General features: G+C 36.3%; 1 protein-coding gene across 1 annotated transcript in view; it reads right to left on the bottom strand.

Annotated features, from left to right (window-relative positions):
• MIPOL1 (mirror-image polydactyly 1) overlaps positions 1–20,820 on the bottom strand; it is a 150,984-nt gene that overhangs the window by 85,649 nt on the left and 44,515 nt on the right. The window contains exon 9 of the mRNA XM_057367918.1: positions 9,749–9,856. Within this exon, the coding sequence (XP_057223901.1) occupies positions 9,749–9,856 (108 nt within the window). The remainder of the gene's footprint in view (positions 1–9,748; positions 9,857–20,820) is intronic.

Below are 20,820 nucleotides of genomic sequence, written 5' to 3'. Positions count from 1 at the left end.
TCCAGATACCACTCCCTAATCTCATGAGGAACGCTGTGGAGGTCTTCTGGAAGATATATAAGGAAGATTTTACTTTATAAAGCCCACTTTCATAGAAGGAAAACAAAAGTTCCAAATAAATCCTCATCCATTCTTTACTTCTGGTCTTCAAGCATTTTCTTAATGATCTGCATATTACTCAGGTAGAGCTGCTCACCTGCTGCACAGGAGGAGTTCATCACGGCCTCTTGGCAACAGGATTGTGTGAACAGCAAAGTTCCATTCCAACTTTGCTATTACACCTCTGTGTGGCCACATAAATAGAAATCAAACCAGAATTCTCCTCTTATTCATAGAGAAAAGTGATTTCCAAAAGCCTCTCCGTGATCTAGGAGCACAAGTGCACCAACATCTAAAATGTGCCTCTGCACCAGGCCAAAGAAACGGAAATTAAACAGGACAGGCAAAATGACTCCCAACTCCTAGAGTAAGTGATGGCTGAGCATCAAGCTGCACTTTGCAGACATGGATTCTTTCGACTTCATCTCATTCTCAAACTTAAAGTTGCTCACCTGGAAACAGGAGAGACATCCAGATTGCAGTAAAAATATAAACAAGAGCAAACACGTAGGACCTTGAGGTTTCTGAATCAAGCCAGTCTGCAGCTTTAAAACCACACCAAGATCTAATGTTTCAGTGTCTACCTTCAGTATCTGCCCCACTTCTACKCTGACCCATACTTTGTACGATTTTTTATATACAAAGTGCTAGGAAAGGGTCCTCCAAGTCTGAACAGATATTTCGATACACTTAAACATACAAAGGCAAAATATTCCTTTTTAGCAAATACCTAAAATTCTGAAACGTTTATATTGATCCTTTATCCTATCCTTGGTTTCCTGTACCCAAGATCTAAAGTAGATTCTATCAATTCTGAGAGGTGTTTCAGATAAGGAGGTCATGGATGGGTCAGAGCAAGACCTTTGCTATTTAATGACCCTGTAGCTTGTCTTTTGCACAAGAGCTTAAGTTACTACCTTTTATATGTTTTATTGAAGGACAAACAACTTGCATGTCATCATGCATCCAGGCTCAGGATTTTATTTACAGTTGCTGTTCAAGCAAAAGAGGATCATTTTCCTGTGCAGCACAAAAAATGAATAGTGTAAGGTATGACACTGAAAAAAAAGTTTGAAAATTAAGATTTACCACATTTCTTTCTGCATGCATGGATAACAGGACTCATGTGGAGAAAGAAACAAGATACATGAAATAAAATATAATACATAACCAAGATACTCCACCTCTTTATTCATTAAATTTGATATCTCATCTCCAGCATAATTTAATACATTTCATGTAATTTAACATCTTCAAGAATGAAAAATACTTAAGTTGGCTAAATATTTTTGGTATTTTCTTTATTTTATTATGGTACAATGCTGATAGATATTTTGAAAATTCTGCCAGTGCAGATTAGGCATAATTTTAATAGAAAGTGATGCTAAGGTCACCTTTATACATCACAGAAAGCTGTCACTGTTTTATGTACAAACTAAGCTCAGATCTAGAATCTCTGAATTTAGTTTAGAAATGTGTTTTATAGTATCAGAAAGCAGCAAAGAAGGAAGGAATCCCAGTTTTCTTCGAGTAAATCAGACAGATCAGGGTTCAGGATTGCTTTAGAATCCGATGAACATATGACCTTAATTCCTGATCCGTGTAATCCTGAAATGCACGTCCTACTAGCAGGAAAGTAAAAGAATTTTTTGATAACTATTTGAAGTGCAGCAATATGACACCTCCTCAGAAATTACAAAGGTTCATTGTAGTACTACTGTTGACATGCCATTAGGCAAAAGGAAAGAAAAATGAACCCAGGACTGGGGTGACAAATTATAACATTGCAGATGGCAACAAAGCTTGTAACTACATTTAGAACTTTGACTTTATAAGAACTCACCTTTCCATATAATCAAAGAATCACTGTAGAATCTTAAAGACTGGAAAAGATACCTATGATCATCAAGTCCAACAATTAACTCAGCACTTCCAAGTCCACCACTAAATGACTCTAAATACCACATGTACACATTTTTTGAACATTTGTAACCAGCTTTCTTAACATGACTGTGGTTTCTACAGTATGTTTTACTTTTGGATCAGATTCTGTGATTTTAATTTACAAGATACTGGTGAAATTCAGTGTTAGAACACACCACTTTTATCATAGGTTTAGGGCTGTCACCCCTATGGAGATAAAGGGCAAACGAGCAGGTAGAAGAAAGGTTTCTAACACAGGATAGTAGTTTGTTTTCTCTTCTACAACTTCAGAACAGCTCTTTATTTAAGAATACATATTTCTAGAATACATATATCTGAGATCTGCCCCACACCAAGTGGCAGTGTAACTCAGCAAGGAAAAAACTTGCAGAAAGTCAAACGTATCAATCATACAAAATGGGATCTATTCTGATATAAGGAAAAGCAGGTGTGTAAAAGTGCAAAGTATTTCCAAAATGCCACATTAATATACACAATTACAGAATGGTTAAATAAAAAACATGGATGAGAGGTTCTTGTTGACATGGTCATAGAAACCTATTACCATGAAAGAGATGATTCTTTACATACCAGAAGCAATGACTGTAAGAATGATAGTCCAGATTTAAAATCACCTGAAAACAAAATACTGCATTCCAAGAACCAGCTGCATTAATTAGAAATAATACTTCTGCTGATCAGAAGTAATACCACTAACTAACCTTATGGGAAGACATCTTATACCTATGAAATGGAATCCAAAAACCAAAAGACTCAGCCAAAATATTTGAATGACCACATCAGCACCAATGAAAAGTCGGATTGTACATAGTATATACAAACAATTGATGTTTAAGATTATCAGGAGTAACTGCTGCCAAGAGAGATTTGAAGGCCGTCAAATAAAAAGCAACAGACCACCATGGAATTTTTAGTGGAACAGATGAAAGCCAGCATCAAACACCAAGTGTGAATAAGTAACAAATTCCTTAATGCTTAGAACCGAATCAAAGTTCAATAAACATACCTGCTTTGGTTAAGAGATGTTCAGTGTCTATTAACAGGAGAGAAGGAAGACTTATACTCTTCAGGCAAGATGAACAAACCCTTTGAGCCAAGACATTGCTTGTTCATTCTCTCAAGACACATTCAGTGCCATTTTTGGGCAGCTGTTAACAGCAATATGAAGCATTCTAGAGAGATACAGTGCTCTAGACAAGCACAATTATACAAATTCAACTCTTCTCAGGATCGTTTTCAGGACAAATATTGTTCACTCTTACCCATATATTACTTTGCTTTGAAATGATTCTGAAAAAACACAGTAGGTAAGAAACGTAAGTGTTTGGTCTTGCATTTGAACAGAGTCCAAGAAATCCTACATAGCTGCTGTGCAGAGAACGCTGTACACACAGGGCTGACATGCCAGATGGTGTGGTCAGTGAAAGGGCAGCCTTAAAGATCAGGAAGGTGGCCTGGCCAGTGAAATCAAGGAAGCAAAGACGAGAATTTCGGTATGACTGTTTTCTTCTATTTGAAAACAAGGCTTTAATGCATTCAAAATTCTGCCCCATGGCGATGCCTTAGTGAATCAGGAGCTGCGCAAATGTCCCTGACATCTATCCACACAACCACTTCATGCCATCAGAAACTGATCATCGAAAATCATGCAAGTATTAATGTTACCAAACATAATTTCTCTTCAATTCCCAGGTAGATGTTTCATATAAACCAGGATGATTGAACTCTGGAAGCCTGTGTTTCTGGGTAACCTCACTCTCAGTGAAGGGCAATGACTTGTAATTTTTTCTCATGTTTTTATCAGGGGAAAATGTTGTATTATTTGCTTATGACACATTTAAGCAATTATTCTAACTTTCAGTTCCCTACACAAGGTATTTTTGGTCCATGAATAGAAATGACTTGGTGCAAAAACATTAACTGCCAGATGGGGGTATAGTGGGAATGTTACTTACACTCATTAACAAATTTCTGTTTAAACCTACGTAATGAAATAGAACCCCCCCAGGTAGGCTGAATGGCTTCAAAAACCAGTTAATAAAACTGGTCACTGACAGTGATACTAGTAGATAAAATTTCTGATCCATGGTCAAATACATACACTGAATCAGTCACTTCCTGCCTATAAGAGATACAGATAAGCAAACCCTTACACTCCTAAATATATGACAGCAAATGAAGGAGAAACCCTTTGGGGGATCCGTTTAGGATCTCTATCCCTGAACTGACCAGAGGACCAGGTTAACAATTGGGTCCAAAGAAGCTTCGAATGACTGCTTTAAAGACGACTCAAAAAGTGCTCACATTTTTTCCATGGGACTTGAGGGGGAACGTTGATGACTGTGGGATTATATGAGCTATTTTCTCCCTCTCCAGAAAGCAATTAACTGGGCAGGCTAGCTGTCAGAGTCTGTAGCAATAGCTTTTGGAGACACTGTAACTTAAAGAGAAAGGAATGCAGAAAATTATTATCGAAGTGCAACATGGACAGAATTATTTCTGCAGAAGTTTCTGTGGCCTCATTTTAGTGTTCATTTATGGCACGATGCTCCAGCTCACACTGATATCCTCTCAGGTTATGGTACTATTTAATAACACCAAGCCATAAAGTGATTAATCATTCTTCTAGCATGGATAAGAGCTGAACAGACTTGTGTCTAACCTCACTGACACACTTTGAGACCTTGTGATTAAGTGTTTCTGGGTGCAGCAAAAGCAAAGGCTCTGCTCAATGCAATTAAGATTGCAACTGTGTCTACCCTGTCTGATAAAGTGTCTAGGAAGCAGCAACGGAACAAAAATGTTTGTGCATTCTTATTTGCATCCAGATTGTCAGCAGCATGCTCTAAGTTTCACCAGTCTTTTATTTTCAACTTCACTATGCAATTAAAAGCAATTTAAGCATTAAAACTTCAGCAAACTTCCACTCTAAAAATCAGTATTGCTCTTAAGTGCTTTACCGACAGGGTAGCAAATTTTTCTTTCACATTATCCAGGCATTTAAATGAGAGCACATCCTGCATTAGGGTAGGTACTGGAGAGAGAAATGAATTCATTATGGCTTTCTACAACCTAAACTGGGCAACTCTTCTGAAAGCTGAGGAAGACGTGTCCTTAGGAGAAGAAACTGAACTAACCGAAATGGATCTTGCACAAAATTAGAAATTGCAAATCCTGTAGCATTTTATTCTGATATAAGTTACTGGAAGAATACCATGAAAAACCTTTCAGGATTAGCTGTGACAACATATTATTTGCTGGAGATAGCCTCCAAGAAGCCTGTTAACTATTCCCTTTGGTCCTGAAATGTTTCTTCAGTTTCAGAAAAAACAGATACAGACCATACGTAAATGTAAGGGCACAGTGCATCTATTTCCTTTTCACTGAGAGACAGATCTGCAATCAACTTTGCCCCTCCTATTTCCAATATGAAAGTGGAATCCTATATTCAAAAATACCTATAAGATCATTTGGAAATGTGACAGCAGTCCTTTTTGTCCAGATTTTTTGTTTCAACAGTAAAGGACACCAGATTTGTATATCACCATGAAAAAGCCCTCACCTTTTCAAGAGTTTGCCTCGAAAGTGAACTTAGTATGTATCTCTGATTTTTAAAGCATATCAATAGCTGCTTCAAGAAGAATATACCATCTAATTAAAAATTACAAAATAGATAAGGCCTGTGAAAAAAAGAACCTCTCTATCTCATTCAAAACCAGTTGAACGTTCTCCACGAAATTTCATTGTAAGTTATTTGTTTCACAAGAATGATTTCCCATTCCTCTTCAACTCAGTAAACAGGACATGCACACTGACAAAATTTTTATTTTTCTTCAGAAAAAATGTATTACTTAAAACTCTAAATCTCAAAATTATATTCTACAAAGCTAAAAAGAATAAAAGGAGTGACTGAAAAATAATGAAAAAGTAGCAATTCTTCAACTTTTCTATKTTTAATTGAATCAGTTATTTCTGTGTAATGTGGGAATAGAGTTATCAGAATCAGTAGAGAGCAAATGTTAATTATGAAGGCCAAGCACAAATGAATCATCTTACGTATAGACCCTGACACATTAGAACTGCAAAGCACTCTGCAGATCTTATTTTATGAAAATGTACTAAGAGCGCAAATGTATAGGCCCTTAGGAAGCAATTATCCCTAAAAGATTTAGCTATAATTCAATGTGAAATATAATAAGAGATTTTAAAAAATGGTTTCACAAAGAAGAGGATTATTTTACTTTAACTATGGAAATAAGGGACCACATGCTTCTCTGAATGACCCCTGTGCAGTTGTGGGCACTGCCTGGAGGGAAGATTTGAAATTGGCCTTTTCAGTCAATTAATACAATCTCCTATGACCAATAAGAACATTATAAAAATTAGGAGTGCCAGTTTGACATTGTGGGGCTGAATGGCCAACAAGGCCCTAAGACATTTTCTAAGCAATAAATACATTAAATATGGAAATTTTAAATCACGTACTACTAATACGTATGGAGAGATTAATTAAGAAGAGCTATCTTACCAAAGATGTGCAGATGCTACAGTAAGGTGAAATAGCACGTCATAATGTGAACAGCATGCCTTATGTGTCATATGTGTTATTTGTCACATTATCCACAGGTGTGACATGGAATGTAAAAGTATAAAACCAAAAAGTCTGCAAAAGAGATACAAGATAGAAATGCTTGTATCATCCTTGTGATTTCCAGATCCGGAATCTAGCCAAGTTACTGCGGCCACACCTCTCCCACAGTTATAATGTGTCTCCCTGCTGCTTTGCCTCATTCCTGACCATGGACTGCTACAGACTCAAAGAAAGGTGGCAGTAGCCTGTGAACTGATATATCAAAAAAAAAAAAAAATCGGAACACTTGCAGCTTATTTTACCTACTAGACCCTACCATCAGTAGAACGAAATAGGTTTCTTGTGGATTGGTCTTATACTTTTTCCCTTCCAAACAACTCACTACTGTGAGATGATTTTAAAAAGTAAAAAAGAAAAAACAGCCACTGAGTTTTGTTCTTAAGTGTATTTCAGGGTTCCATAGAGGTAATGATCTCATTTTTTATCACAAACTTTTCCACCATCCTTAATCTAACTGATCCTGATTACTATAMTTTTATCCAGTTAAGATTGCAAATATCCCTGCACCGCATTTGATGTTTACACTTGTTATTCCCTTAAGAAAATCTAAAGTAGATCAAATTTCTCATCATCAGAATGCATATTTTGCCAAACTGAATCAAGAGATTGCCTCCACATTAATTAAGAGTAGGAGAATAGGGAAAATTACAGTTTTAAATAAAAAACATTCTTGACACAAGCTGTCCTGGACAGACTCAGAAGAAATGTCTGGATACCTTCTGCTGGACAGGTTAATAACACATAGCACAGTTTCCAGTTTGCATGTGGAGAGCTTGCATGTTTGCATTAAGTAAATGTAGCACTCCGGATTATGTTGAAAATAAAAGTTGAGTTGATATTTACCCTGTACCACAGACAAAGGACATATTCTATTTCTCTGAAAATGGCCAAATGTCCAGAGAGTGCCCTGTGGTGGAGGGGGGAGACAAGATGGGATGGTCGGGTCTGTACAGGCACTCTGTGTGTCACCTTACAGAGCTACTGAGTGCATGCAAGAGGCAGGAGGTGACAGCTGCCAACACAAGGGTTCCACAGGGAGGTGTGTGCCCCATCAGAGGGCTCTGCCTGGCTACTCCTTCCCCTGGGAGCTGTGCCACTGACAGCTCTGCCTGGATATTCCTTCCTCTGGGAGCTGTGCCACTGACAGCAGCAGGACTGCCCCAGCCCCAGAGCACTGACCAAACCCACTCCTAAGCGAGCCACCGACATGACTTTCATCCTTACCAGACAGTCACTTTTCCAGGCTGTGGTTACACTCAAAATGGGTGATAAGTTTTCATTTATATGAGGTCAGGAGGAGAGCTCACGTGCTGTATATCGAAGAGAACTACTATTGGCGATATTTCACTGGGGCATTTTAAAGTTTTCAAGGTCAAGAATACAACTCAGCCTTTAAAAAAAAATTCCAAAGGACCTGCCCTCACTGTAGGCAACAGTAATATGAACTGAGGCAAACTCTACAGAGCTACAATATTAAAAAAGGTTCAACTTTGCCAAAAATTGAAAAGTGCTCTTTTTTTTCCTCCCAAGACTCTCATCTCTAAGAGACTACGATCAATTAACCTTTAACTTTGAAAAATAAAAAAATTCCTGTGACAGTCAGAAATGAAATTCTTTAAAGATTAGGTGCTGGGAGAGCAATATCAGGCTTAGAATGAAATCCTAGTAACACTCTGAACTATCAAATCACTTCTTGCTCTGAAAATATAATTATTCTGTAAGCATTATGTCAGACAATATTAAATGCAAAAAGTGTAGCTTAAATAATTTTTTTTCCTTACAGAAAGGCTCTGTGCATAATATTTTCAATGACACAGAAAAACCAAGTCAGCATGCAATTAATGAAAAACAACACTATGTTCAGTAAGTAGCATGCCTGGCAAGCACTAACTTCTAGTGATACCAGATTTAAAACAATGCAATTATTGCAGTCAGAAACAGCCCTGAATGTTTATGATCTCCATTTCTAATCACCTGTCTTCAGTATTGTACACCTGATTTTGCAATATTCACCATAAATTTGGATGGCAATTATAAACCCATTGAACATACAGCATTTGTGTGGTACACAGCCTCTCTCCATTTGTTATTATTATATTTATTGCTTTTCTTACTGAAAAAAATCAAACTACACAATGATTTACTTTTATTCTTATACTTCACTTTGGTCAAGTTTGTTATATGAATAATGATGTTTCCCAAATTAAAAAAAATATAAAAAGGAGACAGAGGAAAATCTATCTATAAATGAAATACCTTTGGACCTTACTGTCTAAATCAAACAGTTTTAAAATGACAACACAATATAAACAGAGTAAATTCTGTATTTGTATTGTATCTCCACTACTGATAAAAGACATTTTTAAGAATATAGTGGTTGAAGAGGTGTGCACAACACTTGCACATCTTACCTGGCACAGTCTCTTATCCTGGCTAGCGGTGAGATTGCTGGCTATGTAGCTATCAATTCCACTGACATTACAATTTCCCTTTCTCAAAGCAGCAATAACCTGTCACTTTACACTGTCCTTTCTCTGACCCTCTCCCGCCTCTCTGCTCATTTTTATTCTTATTGACAAGACTTATTATTCCTCCTCCCAATTCCAAGTAGCTACCCTTTTGCAAATAGTAGTATCAACTGTGTGGTCACTAGCAGTATCGGTCAACAATGTTATTAATATAGCACACACTGCTGGGAGCAGATCAAACAGCCATGCTTTAAAATATTAGTTTTGCAAAGGTATCATGAGGCAAATAGTTGCAGTTTTCTTCACCTTATACAATATAATTTGAAAGGACAGGTCTCAAAAATCTAGTGTTAATTGCCAGCCCAATAATTTGGAGGACATGTTATTTTTTTTCTTGTTGCTTTCATACATAAAATAAAATAAAACCATAACAGAAGGGTGCTGTATCTGTGTTTAAAGAAGCAGTTGTTGGCAAACACCATAGCTCACTTCTGCCGAAATGTACACAACTGATAWATGCAGCCCAGAAAGCTGGCACCAGGGGCTTACAACCTTAATTTGCCTGCAAGAAGAAATGGAGATTTACCTTCAGAGCACGTTCTTGATTGTTTTCAGCAGTCATATGTCTCGTGTTGTTTGCTGAAGTCTGGTTCTGCTCTTTCAGATGATGAAGCTCCTGCTCCAGCCGTTTGCACTGCAACGAGGAAAGAATCCCATTAAGTAGAAGAGTGTGGGCATATTTTTTTTCAACAAGCCAAACGACTTAACGTAAATAACCCCATCACCATTTCTGCAGTAGGGAAAGCATCAGACAAAAGCAAGTTACAATCCCAGACAGTACTAGAGCTACAGTTTTAAAATGTGTATCATTATTCAGTTTCTTCCTGGTCCAACTGTATGCCATAAAAGCTAATTATCAGATCAGATATTTATCAGAATGTTGGGTTGGATTTGTGCTCCTAGTTATGCCAATATATGGCTGGATTTTGTTTTTTACGTATTAAGTAAGTAGATACAAAGGAAATAGTGCATACTTTTTGAAATGCAAGCAAATGAAAGACTGTCCTCCCAAATCAAGGATCCAGCCTTTTATTGGAAAATATACATGAAATTTTTATACTTTTATTTTTCATGCAAAAAGGGTACTTTAATTCTCCAACACACACACTGTATTGAAAGAAGTTTTAAGATTGTTTTCTTTAAATATTTCACTCAATGACAAAAATTAAAAAATTAGCACTTGCTACTGTGTGCATATGCACATACTGCTGTCTGCTGAGCACAGGACAGTGAAATGAAAAACAGCAGTGGGACCCCAGGAACTCACAGAACACAGAACAAGTTAAGTACAGTAAAGATGCAGCACAGGTAACATAAAATGGATGAACCTCCTTATCAAGTCAATCTTGACATGATTCCATTTACATCAAACTTGGGAACATTTTGTAATCTCTCTTTCACTTTATTTCTATTTAAGAGTGTTGATAGCTGAAAAAAACCAGGGCATATTCAACTAGTATACTGCTTGAATTAAATTTGAGGCAGCATTGAAAGAAATGGTGATCTAATTTGACCTTTGCACCTAAGTGTTTCATTATATTGGAAACAATGTATTAACAGAAGAGATTCTGATTTATTCTCGGATGTCTAGGAGATAAAATCTTCAATGACCMTGTTTGTGAAAGCATTATAATAACACATTTAAGTAGCAACACTGTATGTCTTAGTARAATATTATACTTTACAACTTCAATACCTTTGACACTACTTTTAAAATATTAAAAGAGCATTCTAAAGGCAAGCACTCCTTTTCATAAGAGCAGGAGCAGATGAAATTTAATGTAATCTTGCTGTAAAGAAAATTTTAAAAATAGAATTTAAAACAATACAGCCCTTCTATTCATTTGAGCCAACATTTTTTGAATTCTGTGTCACTGATTGTTAGCAAGGTCCAATAAAAATAGATGTTCTTTAAAAGAACATGTGTTTTTATTGGTTCACTCCAGGGCTCCAAAATGCCAACAGCTGCAAGTAAGAAACTGAGTTTCCTTCTAAAAACATATAAAAATACTTTTTGGAGCACACTGAAGCGAAGACATCATCTGACTTGGTACTGACAAAAAGGAAATGTTGGATGTATCCTTTTAAGAAAGCTGAAAGCTAAAGGAAGTGTTTAATTTAAAATACTATGTCTAAATTCCGTTATCTCAAACTTGTGAAAATTCACACTTGGGAAAGCTTGAAACAGACAATATATTTTGTGCAACACAGGTTACCTAAACATCTGATATGAGGTTTAATTGTGCCCTTAAATGCAAATTCCCACGAGGTCAACACTTTATGAAACACAGGCTGTTAACTGGGAAAACTGCTTCCCTACCTCAGACACTTTGAATACATCAAGGAACATGAGAGCAGTGTAGACACATGTCAACAAGAAAATGTCTTGATCAGAACACGAAGGACTTCACAGAGTGAAGGATATTAAAACCTTAGAAATGGTAATGTAATTTTGTAAAGATATCACACAAACAATTTACTAAACATTAGTCTTACTGTGTGGTCCACTGTGTGAATTCAGAGTTCTGTAGCCAGACAGGCAATACTTCAGTACATAAAAATCCACCCCCAAAACCAATCCTGAGGTTTCCTCTCTTCTTTCAAACCCAGACATTTGTTCTCCTCTCTGAAGGAATTTCTTTCAAAAAGTCTCCCACCTTAGCTAGCTGGATTCAGCTGATAATGTACTTGACTGACAGTGAACCTCATGAAGGCTACTCCAAGTGCTCCTTGAGCAGCCCTCACCACCCAACTGTACAGTCACTACAGCATCATCCATTCCCAGCAATGGGGCAACAATCTTCTCTTTAAAGGTATTTCCACCGTGCAGCTCTTCTAAATACACTCAGTTTTTTGAAACAAATACCTTTGTACTCAGCACAGGAAATATCACAARCAGCTAAGACACAAAATGAAAAGCAAAGCAGGTAACATACCAAAAGGATAAGAAGAGATTCACGCAGGGAAGCAAAGATAGACAGCAAGCAAACATATACTTCCCTCCCATCTTAAAATTTAAACTATTAGGCTACTGTTGAGTCTTTTTTTAATGAGCATCAGGTAACATGATTCAGCAGAATGAGGATGGTTGTGAGAGGCACCACTTCAAGCAGCAGCGGGTGCTGACCCTTTTCAGTGACTCTCCAGGTGGGAGTGCTGGAGTGCAACAGGGAAAATCCAGACAAATTGCAAAAAGGAGCAYCTGTTAAAGGAGACACTGATGGAGAGGTAAGGAAATGGACCAGGATAATATCACTGAGTAAAGTMCATGAGGCCCACCCAGAAAGTGACTGTTAAAATACAGCCCCAGTTCCAGTTATAGAAAAGGAGTAAAAATGATTTACCTTGAATCAAGTATTTCAGAAGATAGAAAAAATAATGCAAATAACCACTTAATAGTGTTTGGCCTTTACTAGAAAATGAGGTTGCATTAACATATCAAACATAACTTTAGCACTTGTATAAACAAATCATCTTTAACTTGCTGTCAGCTTTTCAGCATTTTCTTCTTCAACTTGTATCTATAACATGTTAACATGGTGTTATGGTGCCTGCCACCACTACAGACTGATGAGTTATTTTTTCATAGTTATTTAACATGATTCTTCAGTATGATGTTCCCACAGTAAAAGGTTCAGACATAACACAAAAGCAAAGAAGAACTTGCAAGGCACTGGAGAAATTATTTCAGTAGGGACAAAGATGGAATACAGCAAAGCATTAAAATCGAGCAGAGCAATCCCCTGCCCCAACTATTTGGTCCCTGTGTGGTTTGTTTGGATGAAGACCAAACATATCCTGAGAGGTCTCATGCAAAAACCTATCTAACTCTGCACTTCTCAGGTCAATCMGGCTGTTCACGTGCTTTCAAAGAGACATAAATGTTTTGCTACTCTAGGATCTCTCACTCTCACTGAATTGAACTAGGATGGCAATATCAGGTGAGTTTCTTATTTTTTATTTCAGCTCAGATTTGACCCAGAAAAGGGTACTGTGACATTCCCTGGCTCAGGAAGCAACAGCTAAAACTGAATATAACAGAAAACCCTAACGCTTCCTTACAACAAATGCAGTCCCGGTGGCTATTTAATCCTGTTACATCTATATTTGCTTTTAATATTACTGTATGGCACRTCATATTTTTCATTGCCTTTCATTAAAAGGAATCCAAACTAACCTCTCCTGAACTTATGGCAATATGCTAGGGAAAAAAAAAGTCAACACATTATGCCATTTATATGCTAGGGAAAAAGGAATTGAATTGTCTCTGTTATTGCAGGTATGGGGGTCAAAGTCTAATGAAAAAAATGCACTAAGATGAGGCAAACTCTGTACAAAGTTCTTTCCTGAATTCTGAATAACATTTGTTGTTTTATTCGGTTAGMATGCACAAAAGATAYTATTTAACGAGAATACATTGGTTCATCTAAAGTCTTTATCAAAAGTTGAAGCCTKAAGAATCAGTACTGGCACAAACACACAGGAGCACATTGAGGAGCTTGCTGAAAAAAAATGGCAGTGCCTAGATGGAGATATTGCAATATTCTTGTTCCTGTACTGACCTGAGTGAGGTCAGGATGGCGAGGCAGGTGGATCTTTGGTCTGATCTGTTTGCAGCAGTCTGAGGAGGCTGCCCTAGTTTAAAAATACATAACCACAGTCTCCCACAAATAGATTAATTCTGTCACTAAACTTAAGGTAATGTATCTTTATTCAAGTCGCAGAAAAATCAAAAGTGAGAGCTAAGTCACTCAGTCTGGGTCAGCCAGTGCATAATGACTTGATTGCACATCAGTGCCTTCACTTCAAACAGTGAGTACTCTGCCACTTTCTGTGGACTTTTACRCCTGAAGACCTTGCTAAACTGGAATTCTCAATTACTGAAGTAGAGTGAAATRAATATAACCTAGTTCCTACTGAATAACTTGGGAAAATGGTTTTAGTTCTCCAAATTATGGGAAAGTCAGAGTCCAGAATGGCAGAACTATTATGCAACATGCATTTCTTCCTTTATGCATTTAAAGCAAAATGCTCATGAGCAAAGTGACACACCATACTTTGATGGAAAATGCACCAATACCATTGAAAGGTAAGTTTATGGGGTACTGAGATCCTACTACTACACAGCATAACACTTTCAGAAGTGAAAAGTGCATCTAGGTCTTGAAATTAGTTAACACATATTCACTGCAGTAAACTGAAATACAAATAATTATTTTAGACACCAAACATGAAAAAGACGATGAAACAAAGCTACTTTTTCACTTTATATTTTTGAGTCTTCACCTGTGGAAACCTGAATACAATAAATAACCATGTGAAGCAAACAAAAACAATTCAACTGATTCTTCTCTTAGCTGATTAATTTGTTCATTTTTTTCTTACTTTGTTTATAATGATCTGTACTTCAGTCTAGCTCCCAGCTCAAATACGCCGAATGGAATGCAAGTGTTCTCACTTTGACTGCCCTTCTTCCCCCTCCCCTCAATTTTTTTTTTTTTTAACAGTCTGCCCCTTGTCCCAAATTCATCACAATTTCTGGAGAGGCAAACATCTTGCGCCACTTGGATGCTATACACTCTTTCCTTTGCAGACAAAAATAATACCAAAGTCATCCAGTCAAAACACAAACCAACCTTTGGTGTCACTGTGAATTATGTACTTTGAGCTGCAGATGTTTGGAAGCACTTATATAAATAGAATTTWTCCTTTTTCTTCTAAAGCAATAATTTTAAAAGAAATAAAGAAATAAATGAGTTTCTACATAATAATCACTAGAAAAAGTTTTCCATTAAATTATAATTTTGAATTAAGATTTTCTAACCTCTGAAAAAATTACTTCACTTCAAAGTTTTGGCAAACCATCAACAAATGTGTTTGAATGATTATTTATACAATGCCCAGCAGCCTAAAACTACTGGAATTTCAAGAAAGAGAAGTGTTTTTGTAGAGTTTAGGCCTCAGAAACATATGCATTTAAAAAAAAATTATATTCTATTAGTAAGAGAAACACTTRAGTGTAAACACTTTTTTTTTTTTTTGTAGCAGTGCAATGGTGTTTTGCTTCAAAAAGCTACAAGAAGGAATGCATCAAAATACAAATGAAACATTTTTGTTTTCTTTGTCACGATGAGCTGGTTGCAACCTGTAGCATTAAGGCAGATAATATGCTGTAGGCATGACTAGGTTTCCTCCTCCCATTTCTTTCCCTGTCTATTTCTGAACACTTCAAATGCAGCAAAACAAGTTTTCATCTATTTTCATTTTATTAGCTAAAGGAACTGTAAGTGCTCAGAAAGACATTCAGAAAATCTAGACAATAAAGTTTAACTGTTTACACCCTTCATGTTAACCATCCTTACATGTGCAGCAATTCCACAGCACTGAGTAGCACCACGATACCCACCCAACTGCATTCTCTACATATTCTTAGTTCCTTACTGATGATATTTCACACATCAAGACAACCGTGATCTACTTCTCAATGAGTTCAGCACACACAGGCTTTCCTAATCAATGAAACTCATTATAAAAATGTGCAAGAAATAGACAAAGGAAAAGGTGATGTTGTTGAGCTGTGATTCACAGGTCATCCAAGCAGGGTTCCGGTGCTGGCTGTGCCCTGGATGACCAAGCCTGTGCTGGCAGGGGCTGTGACAGGCTCCTGATCTGCAGGAGGAAACAGCAGGAGCTGCTGAAGCCACGTACCTGGGTCACCTTCACATTTTCCTGTATCTATTGCATGTAAGTTAACAAACCTACCTCTCCTCTGAGTTGTTTCGAATCAAAACACAAACCTGGTAACCTGGAATCAAACATTTATTCATGAGACTGTACYGGGTCTGAAAGCAAGCAAAAATGCACTCAACTAACCTAAGAGTGTTTTTTTCCTAATTGCCTGTCATATATAAATAAGCAACTTCTGTTTTACATCAAAGTCACATTATTAATTCAATTTTTTAATTTAATGCGTATAAGTCTAATAAATAATGTATAAACAAAGCATGTAAGCAGATGAGTAGTACACAAGTAGTACGCCTGCTCACGCCCCACTGCAGAGTTTTAGAAACACTCGACACTGTCACAGTGCAACGAAATTATAATTCACATGTCAGCGCAAAAGCAAAGGAAATTACCAATACTGCCAAATAATTCMGCAAATGGAAAACACTAATTAAAATTTTCTCATAAGAAGGAAAGAGCACTCAAGAGCCAAAATTTTCTTTTAAAAGTAAAGACAAATAATAAAAAAGTAAGACTGCACTACTAAATTCTAAATCACTGAATGAAGGTCTGCAAGTGCAATAATAGTTAGACTAGGATCAGTTTTACTGTCAATGGACATCAGCAAGTCCAGCATACAGATACAAGAGACGATTTCAGAGTAGAAACTTCTGCATAGAAAATAACACCGAGCAATTAACTTCAACATCTTTAAAAACACTTAAAGAGTAAAATTACACAACACCCAAAAGGTTTTGGGACAAATTTGCCATTAAAGCAGAACATACTACTTACATGAAAACCAGGACCTAAATACCTTGCAGACTACCTGAAATAATTTCTAAAGTACTAAGTAATACTGCAAGAAAGGTCACCAAGAAGCAAGTCAAATCATCTGAATATTAGAATACTATTCTGATCTTATTTTATTTATGGTCTTAGYATGCATTTTCCAAATCAATGCAACTCCCAAATACTCATTTGCAAGGCAGCTTTGGTCAAAGATTACTTGTTCCTAATGAAAGGAAGGAACACAAATTGCAGAAAGCCATAAACTATATTTTTAATAAMATTTTTTAAAATTTTATTTCTCCTCCTTCATAGCTGAAAGGAGGAAACATAAATTTTCCTCTGTAGTCACTCCCTCCTTCAAACACAGCCTTCTTCCTATCTTTTGCATGGCAGAATGTAYACATAATATACACTCTAATTCTCAGTTCTCATCTTGGCCTGTGTAAGGTTCACTCCACTGCACATCTTCATTTTTTTTCTACATTTTTACTTCACCTTTCCCCCATACATATTCTCTTTATTACATGATTTTCCCCAATAACTCTTCTTTAATTATAATTAATTATGTCATAACTTTTGGTAAACACTGACTCATCTCTTTTTCCAACACTTAAATCAAGTTCGTAAATTGCACTTTCTTGTTTTGTGGAATGACAAACTAGCATAGAAAGTTTAAGAATCTTAATCAACCAACAAGGTCATGTCAAAACTGGGATTACTGCACCCCAAACCTTAGCTTTATTGACTTGACCAAATGACACAGAGCTATTGCTCTGTGTGGCCTCATGTTTTGCTGGTTCCTCAGAAGAGCAGTCAGCTCCATTCCAAGCAGATGGCCTGTGGCCAGGAGACAGCTTGTCAAACATCTGACAACACACCAGGACAGAAAGCTGACAATTGCTTTTGYTTAAAGCCTTTCCCTTACCCTCACTTAATAATCTGCAGTGTTGGTACTCAAACAATGTATATAGTAAAATAGAGGTATTGAAAATGTGAAAGCTGTATGCAAAGGAGAAATTTTAGAAACATTCASAGCCTAATCATCCAACTAGATCTAGAAATTAGGAATGTGATTTGCTGATATAAGCAAGGCACTTAGCTGCTAAYATGGATTGTGTTTTTAGAAAGTATAACCTTGTTTAATTGAATGTAACCAATATTAGTTGACAAGAAAACAAAATTTGGTAAGCAATCTGTCATTCTAATGAGCTGGTTTTCAAATAATCTTCAATGGATTTTTGTAAAATCCATATGCAAACAAGGCTATTGCTGAAACGTTAAGTTGGCATTTACTGCACAAAAGTACAGGAATATTCCTGGTCCATCTTTAAATATCATCACATTTTTCAAGAAAACAGTATCATGGATCACAATATAGATTGGCAGAGTTTTAAAATATTTTTGCTCTGATATTGTAATCATAGTATTGAAGGTGTACTGATAAATTTCGTACTCTCAATTGAGCCATCAGTTGCTTAAGTGGCAGTTCTTCAATTTTTTCTGGTGTATCATATGCCCACACAAAACTTGTTCAACATGTAATAAAACTGACTTCAAACGAGAKATTATTACAAACTAAAACTCCAGGTAGGTAGGTGAAAGCACAAACCCCTCCAGATATATCRGGGACAATAAACACTTTTAGAATAAATGATCCAATCTGTAGCATTTGCTCTTTTCCCATGGATTTTTAGGAAACTTCAGTACTGAAGGACATAACCATCTGAAAGCAATATTAATGTCAGTGTTTGAACTGTCTGAGAAAAAGGGTGAAAATGAAGCAACTAATTACAAATCTTCAAATGTTATTGTGAAATCAGTTTCTGTCTAATCAATACAGAGATCCAGGTAACAGCAAAACAATAAAATTGTATTCCAGACACCCTTTTGAATTTGTTTGCATGCACTAAAAAGTGGATTGAAAAAGATTTTAAAATATCAGGAAATTAATCAGTTTGCACAAGCTTTAAATTAATCATACATAGAATACAAAGGCAACCCACAAAAAAAGATTCAAGAAAGTAAAACAAAGCTCTACAAAACTAAAACAAAACCACACATTTAGAAATTATGCATTGCTCATCTTGGGTAATACAGAGAAATGTCTGTAGGTAGGATTTTGGTACATGAATAACACTTTATAAATATTAAGTAGAGGTTCAGTCTGAAGACACTACCTCTGTAAAAAAATTTAGCTTTAGGTAAAGATATTTTACAGAAGTCAGCGTAACTAGATACCCAAAAGATGCAACTCTTCTCAAGTGGGCTGATGCTGCAGCTTTGAATAGCAGTCACCTAAAAGCTTTCAGATATGTTACTGAAAAAACGAAATGCTTAAACCTAAAATCAGCTGCCTTTGACATGTGCAATTACCAACCCTACTCTCATCCTGGCAATTCCATTCTTCGTGTGTAGAGGATAGGACACCCTAAGGAGAAAAAAATTAAGAAAAACACAAAGATAGAAGAATGTTATGACAACTTCGGAAAGCAAAGTGATAGGCCTGCCTGCCAAAACAAGCAAAACGGGTGAAATGCATGACTGCTGCTGAGAAGAGTCTGGATACCACAGGAGACACCACACATGACATAAGAAGATATAAGGAGAGATGCAGCTGCTGGCTGGCCCGACAGTAGAAGGCCAGCTGATGTGACTATTTAGCACAGGGTATTAACAATAATTTTGCTATTTCTTCTTTGAGGCTGGTGATGGATGCTCTCCATTTCACAGTGAGTCTTTCAAGATTTGTTTTTCAGACTAAGATTCRGTTGAAGTCCTGACGCTTTGGTTGTGAACGGGACCCCAAGCAATGATGCTGAAAAAATGCTTGCAGATTAAGAAAGAAAACCTTTGTCTTAAAGCTACATAAGATGAAGAAATCAAACTCACAGAGAGGCCTAGTGTTCACTCCTGTACTGAACACAACACAGTAGGGCACTTTCAGGAAAAAGAGATTGAAAAGTACTGTTTCCAAACATTGCTGGTGTCTGTAATACCATCTCTGAAATAAGAAATACCTCATCATGATTACAACATGACTTGAAAGAAATCTTACCTATTTGTGAAAAGTAATCTCTAGAGACAAATAGGAGCAAAATGTTCATAGCCATTCTTTTGATAGAGTGCTTTACTCTGTTTTTTAGGGTTTCTCTAAACTTTGGTAATACTTCAGCAGATGGCAGAGAAAGATGTTACAGCTCATTAAGAAATAAGCAACACAGCATAACTGAAAGATGACCAATAAGTGTTGCACAAGTTTCATTAATATACTTAGATTTATGTGTTTATAGCTAGTAGTTRATTAATTATAGATAATATTAAAATTCCTCTCTCTCAAAAGATAGTTATCAATTCTATATTATTAACAACATGAAATATACATTCATATGCTTTACTGCATCAATATTTTACACTGGTTAAATATCATGTAGCTAGCCACTTGTATTCTGTATTTCTGATAACTCCAAAACTGTAACAAGTTGTCATACTTCTATGATTTAATACTGATTTTCAGTAATTTTTCTTTTATTATACCTACAAGTATTTTACCTTTTATGTCACARCTTCCAAAAGGCCTTGAATATTTCTATGTATTTGAATTGTGTAATTTAAAAAAAATATTTTCAATACAAAGTAAATTATAAAGTAGAATATTTTGTGCTTCATATTCAACAATAAATAAAAATGACTGAAAAGAATGACAACAAAGCATTAGCATCAGAAAGCATTAAAAAGTTCCCTGACAACAGCATCTTACCATCACATGCAGACTACATGCAATAGGAAAGCCTGTCCTTCATCTGCAATAGAGGGTAATGGAAGCTAAATTTTTCTTGTTCTCAAGCAACTCAGCTTGAAAAATAATTAACAGTGAATAAACAGAACATGGAAAAGAGGCTAAATCCTAGATACTCACAATCTGAAGCACGAAACAGTAAAGCCATACAACAAACAAATGTAGGCATACTTGGTGAACCAGACAAAGATAAGTTAATGCTACTGTGAAATCTCTGTTTCATAAAGAGAATATTGATAGATTTTCTTGTTCCCTTTTTTTTTTTTTTTTTTTTTTTTTTTTTTTTT

This window comes from Malurus melanocephalus, unplaced genomic scaffold (assembly GCF_030028575.1).
Source record: "Malurus melanocephalus ecotype Western Australia unplaced genomic scaffold, MMel_1.1 scaffold_0, whole genome shotgun sequence".
NCBI classification, from domain to species: Eukaryota; Metazoa; Chordata; class Aves; order Passeriformes; family Maluridae; genus Malurus; species Malurus melanocephalus.
Note: the sequence above shows the minus strand (reverse complement) of the source record. Positions and strands in the feature narration are given on the sequence as shown.